The sequence below is a fragment of the Myotis lucifugus genome, unplaced genomic scaffold, assembly GCF_000147115.1.
Source record: "Myotis lucifugus unplaced genomic scaffold, Myoluc2.0 scaffold_3, whole genome shotgun sequence".
Classification (NCBI taxonomy): domain Eukaryota; kingdom Metazoa; phylum Chordata; class Mammalia; order Chiroptera; family Vespertilionidae; genus Myotis; species Myotis lucifugus.
Window position 1 is genome coordinate 5,059,849 of NW_005871051.1, and position 12,528 is coordinate 5,072,376.

General features: G+C 41.2%; 1 protein-coding gene across 1 annotated transcript in view; it reads right to left on the bottom strand.

Moving 5' to 3' along the window:
* The window catches only part of SATB2 (SATB homeobox 2), a 170,535-nt gene extending 158,015 nt beyond the window's left edge, over positions 1 to 12,520 (bottom strand). The window contains 1 exon segment of the mRNA XM_006082379.3: positions 12,325 to 12,520. Within this exon segment, the coding sequence (XP_006082441.1) occupies positions 12,325 to 12,493 (169 nt within the window). The 5' untranslated portion in view covers positions 12,494 to 12,520.
* Between the last annotated feature and the right edge of the window lie 8 nt (positions 12,521 to 12,528).

A 12,528-nucleotide genomic window follows, 5' to 3' on the forward strand; every position in this document is an offset into this window, starting at 1 on the left:
TGTCGATTTCATCCCCGGGAGCGGAATGCAGATGGCACAACACCGAGCGGAGCCGGCAGCCATCGCCACCCTTCCCCGGCCACCAGAAGCCACGCTCACACGTGCCCCTCACCAATGCCTCCACCAAGATGCAACAGCAGCCAGAGCCCCTGAACGGGCTGACACCGGAAGGAGAAAAAGAGAAGAGAAGAGAGCAAGAAAGTGGAGAGCAGGGTGTCCTGCAGTCCCCTCAGGGCACACGGACCTCGGGTGGCCACATGGAGGATATTACTGTTGTGACTGAGATGAAGTTAATAAACCCGCTCACAGGCTGGGGAAACTCGGGTGCCCACCGATGGACTCCAAGATACTTTAGTAAACGTGTAGCTGTGTAATCTGTAGCAAGTACTTAACTAAGAAAAACAGAGCAGAGAAAGTGAGTGTATTCCTTTTTCCATTTGAAGACACCCACTTTACAATGTCTATAGTTTCCAAAAGGAAATACTAAATTTAGTATTAAAATAACCCAAGAAATCTCTTAAGCCACTGCATATAAATCCAGTGAAAATCATATATTCATCCTTGATATTATCCAAAGGAAACCACCCAGCCACAGGAGTGCTATTTCACGTTTAACTCTCTTTGAGAAGTGTCACCAAAGCCCAAAGTGACCTGTCTCCTGAAAAAAAAAATTTTTTTTAATCTAAATATAAAGAAAAAAATAAGTTTCGACCTTCCTTAAAGAAAAAAAGAAAAAAGGCCTGGAAAAGCACCCCATCATTTTAAATTGTGGGGTAATCCCAGATATAATGCATCTCAATTTGAAAAAGATTTCACTCCCCACAGATCCCCTGGATTCATAAATGCTTTTCTATAATAATTTCTGAGCCACAAAATGAAGCATATGAGTGTCATTTCTCCCCTTCCCCCCAAAGGCAACAGTTTCAGAATAGATCTAATCTCCCAAGCTCCACACAAAATGACAGAGAGACAGGTCAAAGACTCCTTTCCAACCCCGCATTAAAGGAGGCGGAGGTGCCTCTGTGGGTAGAACCCCCGGCTTGGGTGTGAACTCAAGGACTGGTGTGGCGCAGGCCTCTGTGTCCAGGTGAGAGGGGCTATTCTATCTCAGCACCATCTCAGCCCAGATCCCCATAAAGATGGTAAAAGCAACTCTACCTAACAGTTTCCAGGCATATACATTCATTTCTTTAGTTTGGTAACAGAAGTAGGATCACAAACGGATATGTTTTCAAAGAGCGAGCCTGTGTGTGTTGTATATACGAGAGGCGGCCTGCGAGCCAGACAGCCTGGAGGGGTCCTAGGGCAGGAAGAGGGCGCATCTCAGGGGCGCTCCTTGCTCAGAAAGAACCGTCGCCCTCAGACGCGCTTCCCAGCTCTACATCCATCTCCCATATAATTATGTTTGACAGAATATAAGCTCTTGGCAGTGAACTTGTTTACAATAAATGCTTCGTTTGGGTACATGGGCCGTATTTCAGTCTTATAAATATCAAACACTACCCTACAACAGCCCCATTATGAAGCTGAGAATTATTCTGCTATAAATCTTTTTACTGGGGGGCCAAGGGGAATTACTTTGCAGCTTGTATTCCACTAACCACTTGGAACAGTGTGAGAAGAGGTACATTTATGCTCTGACCCTGTGCTAATTGGGATTCTGTGGGTTTCCACGGGAGAACGCACAGTATCCACCCTGAGCGCGCAGGTGGGTCCCCAGACAGTCGGGCCACGGCGGCAAAAAAAATGCACGTGCAGCAGAACGGCTCTCCCTGGAGTCGCAGCGTTTGCCTGCAGTTCTTTTTCCTCCTGGAACTCCCTGGGGAACTAATGGCCATTTGTGACGGGATTGGCAGGCTTTCAGTGGTGAGCTCCAGTTTAGGGAGATTTATAAGTTAGCCGTAAAAATGTGCTTAAGGCTCAAACTGACGATATGAATGGGCCTGTAAACAGAGCCAGTTTCTCTGAATGTTACCTGGCGATTCATTTGAAAAGAAAAAAGAAATCAGGATCGCCTTATTTACCCCTGTCAAGTACATTTACTTGGGTCTTAAATGTGTAATAACTTCCCTTTTAGAGAACAATTTGCTCCTCTTATACGTCCTCAATAATAGTAAACAGGGTTTAGTCTTCTAAGACCATATCTGCCAAACCTATAGGACAAAACCTTGTCTGAATGGAGCGTTGTAAGCTGAAAGTGGGAAAAGCTTGGGGGGGGGGGTACCCACGCTTAGCCCCATCCTCCATGAACGCCTTTCTCCAGGAATGTACCCCTCACCAGCATTCCCAACACTTTCTGGTTATCAAGTGATGGTAATTTATCACTGCTGGGCTTCTGCACTGGTTTCTTCATTTCACAATGACCTTGTCATCAGATTACTATAGTAATTTAACTTTAACATAACATTGACTACTAGAAAAGATCATTTTAAGAATCCTAATGTAAGTATGTTTTCCAAAATAACTAATACTGGGAAATAGTCACTTTATTACTTAAAAGTAAGATTCCAACTCCTTTCCTTCCAGTCAACGTTATAATTCCAGTTGATGTAAACTAATTTTGTATGTCTCTCAGCTTCTAATGAAGAAGACGAGCAACTGATTTATAAGTTTCAAGGGTCATGAAATATAATTTTATAAAAAAATTTTACCACATGACTTTAGTATATGAGACAGAGAGAGAGAAAGAGAGGAAAAATATTTTCATTGCATTATCAGCCTCACCGATCTCTCTTGTTCATATCAAAAACACTAGTTTGCAATGTGAACTAATGGAAAATTGTTAAATTCACCTAAAATAATCACTCCCTCTTTTGAACTAAATAAGCCCTTTTAAAACCTTTGACTATTTAGCTGCTATTTACTTGGAGGAGGGGAGACATGGAGAAGGTGACTGTATGAAAAAAAAATACTTTTTTTTATTGTAGAACAAAAATTCCCTCCAAGGCAAGAAGACACGATGCCAAGTTCCACCCAGAATTAATGTTTAGGTTTAAATTGTAAGGTCCAGAAAAAACAGAACCACTAAAAGACCCTTAAAGCTCATGGCATTTGTCAACGCTGTTAGGTTATGTAAATGTTAAAACTGAAAAAACCCTTTGCAGACAAAAGTTTTTAATGAAAGCACTGTTAACTAGGCTCTCGGAACTGAAAGTTTTAAGCCTTTTGAGCAGTTCCCCTCAGAGGCGGACTGCTCGGGACCCCGCCGGGAAGGGCTCACTACCTATCTCATCCCTTTCCTCCTTCCACGCTCAGAAAGCTTTGTAAATACAGACCCCGAGACAACTCTTACCACAGAGCACAGACCGCTTCTCCAATAACTGTCCACAGACTCCAACCCAGGGCTCCTGCTGCCTGGATCGCCAGCATTAGCTGAGGTTTCAGTAACTCCACAAGGAGCAGAGGTTAACTCCACTGTCTGGGCTCACCACTGTCATCCCCAAGCTTCAGGCGCTCACAGTGTCTATGGACAGAGTAAGACACACAGCCTCGAGGGAAAGGGCACTGGCCACTGGTGTTGGCTGGGGCCGCAGGGCCGTCTCCACGTTGCTGAAAGCTCCCCTCCCACTCCGGGCAAGGAGGCTGGAGGCTCAGCGATGTGGAGGATCCTGGGTTTAAGGGTCCCGGTGAGTGCAGATGGAAGCCAGAGGCCCTGCATCTCCGGTGAGAGTCTATGTACCTGAGTGCGTGTCAGGGGATAGTGCACGTGGAAACTCGGGGTCCCCCACAGGCCCTAGTGTGCTGAGAAGTAATAAGGGTGCTCATTATTCACCTTCACCCTCTCCCTCCCCGTCAGCCTGGTTATGGCGTCCAGAGGAGGAGCAACAGGCCCAGGGACCACACCTCACCTTTCCTGGGCAGGGCTCTATAACAAGAGGGACATTCATTACTTCTGACTTCCATTGACAAAGGTTAAAAAAAAAAAAGAGGAGATAGTTACACCTCAGGCAGAATATAAGAAAATGCCATGTATATGAAAACAAAAATCAATGAGCACTGTATATATAAAATGATTGATTTCAGAGAGGAAGGAAGAGTGAAAGAGAATAGAAACATCAATGATGAGAGAGAATCATCAGTTGGCTGCCTCCTGCACGCCCCACACTGGGGACCGAGCCTGCAAGCTGGGCCTGTGCCCTGACCAGGAATCGAACCGTGACCTCCTGGTTCATAGGCTGGCACTCAACCACTGAGCCACGCTGGGCAATCAACGAGCGCTTTTAATATCTCCCAAGCAACCGCCTCCCAAGGGCTCCCTCCTCTCCCAACTTCCCAGGGAGGAGCAAGAACCAAGGGGTCTTCCCCCAAACAGCTTTTAGGGCAAAAGCCCAGCGAAGTCCCTGCGAAGCACTCCGGTTATTCTGCATCTTCCTCAGGACTCGGAATGTGTACACTGGGTGACAGGTCCACCTCATTTTTCTTAATGATGTTTTTATTATTCTTTCACTCAATTAAAACAGAAATGGATATTGCCTCTTCCCACTGTATAATTGTTATTGTAATCTGTTTTCGATCACTGCTCGGGAAATGGGTCCAAAACAACATAAACTCTCCCCTGCCTCACAAGGCAAGTCATTTTCTTTTACTACGACACTTAAAGAGGCATTTATCATGCTGCTCTCTTAGCTTCTTTGGATTATGACAAAGAAAAGTTCTTGTTCTGTGAACCCCGCCCCCCCAAAAAATATTTTGAAAACACGGCTATTTGAAGAATTTTGAGATGAATGCATTTCCCTACGAAACTAGCAATTTTGCCTTCCCTTCCATGTGTAAATAATTGGAACACATGCAATAAAAGTATCCAATTTTAATATGGGAAGGAAGAAGGAAACTTGAAAATCAATCTTATCCAGTTATATTTAAAAAACAACAACAACACACATACCCTGATACACTTACTTTCCAGCCAAATACAAAGACAACTTGAAGACATTTTTAAAAGAAAGAAAAAAGATATCTGTGCTCAATATAATGAAATTCAAACTGTTTCTATAGAAAATAGACATCCCCTCTTTGGAAAACACTCTGTCACTACTTCTCACACCTGTGAAAATCTTCCGCAAAACCAAGGGAGTCACTAAGCGCTGTGCACGCTTCAGTCACTGCCACCCTCCGTGGACGCCCCACGGTCTGACGGGAAATGCACATTTTTCATAAATGGCAGTGTTTCCCCTTCACTTTTTGATCTTGGCTGTCATGTCGGGCTACCGTTCACGAACCCGCTGTGCTAAGACAGTTCTCCATTCCAAAGATAAGGCAACGTGTTACGGGCAGAACCAAATTTGCCTGACACACCAGCAACTAGTAATAATATCGGAAGCAACTGTACTTGAAATTCAGTACTTCCCGCAGTTGTCTTATCCTACGGTGTCAGAACCACACGTAAAGCTTATTCTTACTACAGGGTAAGACTGGCATATTTTGTGGATAACTTTATTTCAAGGTTCAAATTCTTGAAATTTCTATTCATGCTTTTTTCTTTAAGCATTTGTCACACTAGTAATGATTACGCTCACTAGTTTATACGTGTACACATCACTTATAAAATGGAAAAAATAAATGCCATAAACCCAACTGGCTTAATATGTCTAAGGCACAATTTACTCCACATAAAGTCATTTTTACCTAGATTTTTTTAAAAATCTGGAATAAGAAGAACTTTGCAAATGAGGAGCAAAGGGCATCAGTTGTCGAAGATCATTTCTGATGCAGCCTTTCACTGCCACTTAGCTATGGTGATTTTGTCACAGTTTTTACGTGCCTCGCTATTAAACAGCAAAACAGCTCTCTTACTTCAAAACAAAACAAGAATCCTATAGAGCTCCATGATTTTGAGAACTCCACCATGGAACATTTTTACGTAAACACCGTGCAGCATGAAGTGCTATGGGGCTTGTTTCATGTAAAAGAAGAAAATAAATGTTTGGCTGATCACTGACAATAAGGGCAGCGACGTGCCTTCAGAAACTGGAAAACAGCACAGTGCGGAGGCTGGCGGCCTTTGGGGGAAATCTGTAAGTCCTCAACTGGCTTTCGTTTTAACTCAGACCGCAGTCCCACTCAGGGCCCTCTCCTTTGACTTGAAATATCTATCACTTTGCCGTAAGCAGCAGGGTGATGAATCCTTTGTATATAAAAACCCCACTTTTAGCACATAGACAATTTTCAAGCCTCCATTGCACTTTTAAGATCAAGGGAATGCACAGCTCTCCTTCCTGGCACCCTGAATTAATGCTGAAGAGCAGTGGGGACTGCAAGTGAGAAAGGCTCCACACAGTCCAAGCCAGCAGAGGGAAATCACTTATTTCTAAGCTGCTCTAAGGAGAAGAATGAAAACTAAAAGACAAACTCTCTTCTTCATTTTTTTCCGGCTAGGCTTAAAGGTCTCCTACTTGAAACCATTTTTCAGTTTTCCTTCTCTCTCTCTCTCTCTCTCTCTCTCTCTCAAAAAAAAAAAAAAATAACGAGTTAAAATGTATGGGTTAGATCCAACATTTCACTGCTGTTCTTATTCTTGGGGAGCTGGGGGAGGAGGAACTTGCTGCCAAAGCTTCTGAAAAGAGAGTTTTGCTGCTAATTTTCCGTTCACAAAAATCTAAATTTCCCTGATGCATCTCACACAACTCATGAAATAATACGAAACAGTATTATATCACTGCAAATTGAGACATTTTTATCAAAATAAAGAGTGACGATGCCAGCATTTCATTTGTCATTTCCCACTTGTCACTTTTCACTGACAAACTGTTACACATACAACTTTTGTCAAACGCTTCATCTTTAAATGTGTTCCAAAATGCCATTGTATCTTAGCATTCATGTAAGGAAGAGAGTAAAAACTACTATGTTATCATACATTACTTATATAGGTTTAAAAGAAAAGACTACTTATTAGGTAAAAGAATATAAAGGACTTCTTATTTATTTATATGCTATGTAGGATAAAGTTGAAATTTCCTGAAATATAACAAACTGTGCACATTTTGTATGCACCCAAATGTGAGATTATTAGCTATAAGAAACTTTTTTAATAGTGAGAAAATGGGCCCTTTTCATTTCAACAGAAACCCAAAATCTCTAAAAAGACCAAAGAAAACACTACAATTTGAAATTCATCTAGCCCGAGTAATCTAATATCTTTTTGATATATACATATAAACTGTTCCTACACTGAATTCTTTAAAAGGAGAAGAAAGAGAGAAAAAAAGAAAGAAGAAGAAAAGGGAGAAGAAGGGTTTTTAATTGTCAAAGTGTAACCACCAAACCTGACTGTTTACCAGATATACCAAATAATTACCAACTAATTACCTGGAATATAACTGATTTCCACATTCTCAAAATAACTCATTCATATTCTTAAAGAGCTAATAAATGATGATCAGTCTGTTTCCTTCCCCACAGATATAGTCAAAAAAAAGCAAAGAAGACTTAGCACAGGACTCCTAGGTGTAGAGACTGATTTTGGTCACATCCCTGGGAAAGGGTGATGCTGCCTGCCTTCTATGGGGGTTAAAGAACAGAATACCTCCGGGCCTCTGCACAGTTCCAACACACACACACACACACACACACACACACACACACACACACACTTCCCTGCAGATGATCTTGAATATATACTGGTCAGTCGGTTTCTGCGGATGGAACATAGGGCTTCCAAAATTACTCGAAACATCAAATTATGCTCAGGACTTTGAGGGGCGGATACCCTATGTTCTGTTTAATGTGTATGTTCCACGGCATAGATTTTTTTTTTAACCAAGTATATCTTTATTTTAATAACAGGCCACGGACTAAAAACACTTTCGAGAAGGGCTATTTTTCTACCTCAGCAAAACTACAGAGGACACGCTCGGTGGCTAGATGACCCCAACACCTAAGTTCATTCTATTTAAAAGATATAAAACCCTTAAAAAAAAAGTGGAGTGGAAGAGGGAAAGACCATCTTTTCTCTTTGGAAGCCATGAGTCCTCCCTACAAGCACACGGGTATCTATCCTTGCTTAAAACGAATGTAACGTTTGCTCTATTTTTCCCACGTCGACAATATGTTTCTCAGTTTCTAAGTATTTAATGCATTTCAATCCGTCAATATCTATACCCTTTCATATCTGCACTCCCTTCCAACAGGAAGGTGTCTCTTCTCTCCACAGCTGCTAATATGCTGACTGCTCCCAACCTGGGCTGCGTGTCTCTTACTTCCAATGGAAAAGGGATGGTCCCCATGTAGACAATTAGACCATGTTCAGCTCTCAGTGCGGCCCTGCCCAACAACACTGATCCCATTTGCTCTCCCATGTGAAGGCATCAGTGTGTGTTGAATAATCATTTTTTGTCTCCTTTGCAACAAGACAGTTATATTCTTGAAAGGGCTGCCTGACAGCAAGAAGAATAGGTCTACTTCCGGTCAACTAGTCCTCAGATAGCTTCAACACATGATTCTTTAGCAAAATTAAATTATATTATAAACGAATTCTCTCCCCCTTCCCCCCCCAAAAAAGCAAATATCTCTAACAGATATTCCCAGTGTTTAAACATTTCCCCCTAAAATCTAGAACATTGAACCCCAATGAAAGCATCAGAAGTCACAGGAACATGAAAAAATCTCAAAAAAGATGTCTGATGTTCCATGCCTCCTATCAGCAAATACACCATCTGGTCGACTCCAGCACTGTTCATTCAGTTTAAATAAAGCTGTCTGGGAGTTCTTCCTGAATCCAAACAGTAAAAAATGAAACTGCTTCTGTGGACAATGAATGAAGCACAGTCAATCAGTGCCACTCCCGCCCGGCGGGCCAGTGGCTCTCCGGCCAGGAGGAGGGCGCCTGGCGGGCCCTGGCACTCGGTGGGCATCACTTTCAGTTTACGCTGCAGGTTGCGTGGCTGAAGGGTTACATGTAGCAGAGCACTGCAGGGACTTGTGCTAATGGTGGGAGAAAGGATCATCTGATCCTTATTTTTGTCATCTTTTTAAATAACCTTTGCTTTTCCTAAATCTTCAAATAGATCTGTAAGTTTTAATCACCAATTTTACAAATATAAATTTCCCCACCATTAATCATCCTTTTTCAAAATCCTTACGGAGTGAATTACTAGCTGACAAGGAACGCCAATTCGGGTAAGTGAATGTTACCCAGCAGGGATATAAAGCTGTCAACACCATGGTGCTCTTGCCTGCTCTCAACTCTCTCCCGGCCTTCATATGTTTTTTAAAGAGATATTAGCCTGTTTTTTTTTTCCTTCCTGAGGACCTTCGATAAAAGCTGACTGTCATACACATCTGAGCACGTATATTTTATTACATACGTGCTTTAGAACGCCGCTCAGATAAGAGCAAAAACACCCTAGGAAGTGTTGAAAAGACAAAGTAAAACTGACCCCTTTCTTACAGTCTTCTGAAGCTACCACACTGTAGACAATGCACGAACTTTAAGTCCTCTATTAAAACGCAACCTGGAGGACTGTGAGAGTGTATCTACCACCTCAACTAGTTAAAAGCCAGACACTAAAATAAAGCAAACACCCCCCCCTCAAAAAGCAGAATAACAAAAAAATAAAAAAATTTTACTGTTGCAACCAGTGCACTCAGAAACATTTATCCACTCACTGTTTATCAAAGCAGTAAGATAAACTGCCATTTAATCAATAAACAATTAACAATAATTAACAATTAACAATAATTTCTGCTATTTTAGGGGGGAGCTCCCCCTAATATCACTAAAGATTAACAAATACATCCTCCCAAATTGAGCTCTATTTTTAAAACATATTATTATAGTCATTATTATAGCAATCTTTTCAACATCTACAAGACTGTACTATACCTGAAAATTGTAATAACAATACAGAGGTATCTTTCTTTAGTTGTCTATACTTATTATATTGCTTCATAAAGAAAATTTAAACAAAAGGAGGTAGCGTGATAGAAATATAATCTGGTTTTTATTTACACTATGTTCCAAAATTTAAGTCTTTCAAGTATGAAAACCTGCTAAATAGAAATATATTTTAAGCATTTTTTTAAATTTAGAATGTGCATTTTTAAAAGCTTTGCTTTTCTCCAATCTGTGCGTGATTAAAAGTTACAAGAAAATGAAATTATTAACATTTCAGTGCACATTTGGAAACTACTGTATATAAATGTAAATCCCTAACATAATCATTAACATTCAATAAGAAAACTTTGTATTATTGAAATTTTATGTTCTAGTTGTTACATTTTAAAGCTTTCTAAATTAAAATCTTTCCACCCTATTATGCTATATAGAGTAAAATTTTTCTTTTTTAAAAATCTTTAAAAATCCACCATGTGTAAACTATTTAAACCACTTTACTATTAAGTATTATAAATGGTAATTGTTGAGACAAAATAATGTCATCTTTATTTTCAGTTTGGGAGCAGCCAGTAAGACCTTTGCTATTACTAAATGAAGCTAAAGCTCAGATAAAGTGACAAAAGTAGTTTGTTGAAACAAATCTATTATGCATCACCAAGACTTAATAATTTTACTTTATATCAAATTTATAATAAGTGGTCAAATGTTAATTATAGTCTCAAAAAACATGAAAAGCAACTACTATAGTACACTAAAGGTAGCCCTGGTTATCAAAATTAGGCTGTGTCTTTCACAGTTCAATATGATATAAATAAAATTTGTTTGAGAAAAGCACAATTGTTAACAATTATATTCAAAAATATTTAGAAACGTCTCTCAACTTAGTGACTTTTTCTAGGTCTTCAGAAAGAAACCAAAATTTCAAGTCTATGTTTTTTCTTTATGCATAAGGCCACTTTGAGAACAAATCTCCTCCAAGGATTTCTAAGAGTTTTTTAATCAAACATTATCAGCACATATCATATCATCCAACATAGTCACTATATATTTTTCTTTCTTACATGCATATATTAAAAAAAGGATACAAAAAAGTCAAAACTTATTGCTCCAGGCTCAAGACAGAACATTAAGAAATACCACTTTTAAAAGTGGGTCACAGAGCTATCAACTTTTCTTTTGCTTCATTAAAGTATGTCTTCAAGCCCCTAAAATGGAAGATATGTAAGCTACAATCTATAGCCAATTAATTTTTTAAAGCTTTAAAAATTGTGAGAATGAGCGATTCTCAAAGGAGATGATTAATATAAGGATCTAAGGCAAACCATCCTGAATGTCTACCATGAAGACAGTAATAGCAAAATAAAAATAAAACCCTGTTACTTTATAAAATGCCTGTATTTAACTCTTTAAGGGTGAGTGAACATATTAAATAATTACTTCAAAATACATACTATGGCTATTTAGAACCTAGGGATGGAGCTTATCACTAAGTTTTGCCAGGGTTTTGTAACATTACACAGGCTAATATAAAGAATTATATTAAATGGGCTACTGCTGAAAATTTTAGGACAAAAAAAAACTTCAGAAGCAAAAAAGTTAAAAGTCACTTATCCCAAACACAATAAAACTGCATACCATGGAGAAATATGCATTTTATTTCTAAAAAAAACAACTGGCAAATGGCACATAAACCTCAAAATATTTGAGTAATGCATCAATTTCTTGCACATCTTCATTTTATAAAATTACTTTTCCTAACCACTTTAAAAGGTAGCTGTCTAAGTAGTAAAAAAAAAAAACTACAAAAGATTATTTTTAATAATATTGAATTCCTGGAAAGGAAATAAGGCTACTATGCTATTTTACCTATTGTGCTCTAATTCCTAACGAAGTTACGAACGCATATGACTTTAAACTCTATAGGAAACAGTAGCATTAAAGCCGCTAAGGGCCTGATGGATGCCTGAGTCTTTATTTCACACTGGAAAGGTGGCAGGGAAGACCCCCAGTTGTTACTCACTGGTCTCCAAGCCCAACTAAGAGGTAACAACCCTCCTGACCCTCCCGCTCCGGCCCTGGACGGAGCATGGAACACTAGCCCCCAAGAGAGAACGTACCTGAACTTCATCCCTGCCACCGACACTGGGAGGCCAGGCAACAGAGTGAAATCCCTAAAAAGCTCTCGAGGAAAAGCTAGAAACAGTTAGCTGGCTGTGACATAAACCTGCCAACACCTCAGCGCACAGTGAGTGGCAACTTGCCCAAAAAATGCCACCCCCTGGGGAAAGCGCTTTCTGGGCTGAGCTGGAGAGGAAGCTACCAGTCACAGAGGAGAGGCCACGGGGGCCTTATCTGGCGACCTGGCGGCCACTTCCTGTAACCCTACACCGGCAGGAGCCCGGGGCACCTGAACCCCGGCCCCCGGGCCCCCATCCCCGCGCCCGCCGCGCCGCGGGCCGCGCGCCTCCCTCCGCGCCGCGGGCTGTTACCTCCCACGGCCTTGGCCACGGCGCCGTTGGGCCTCCCGCGGGCTCCCATGGGGCTGCCGTTCTGCTCCAGCCGCGCCACCTTCACCGGGGGAGGCCCCTTGACGTCGGGGCTGCCGCTGCGCCGGTCGGGGCTGTCCCGCAGGCACGGGCTCTCGCTCCGCCGCTCCATGCTGCTCCAGCTCGGAGACAGAGTTCCCACCGGGC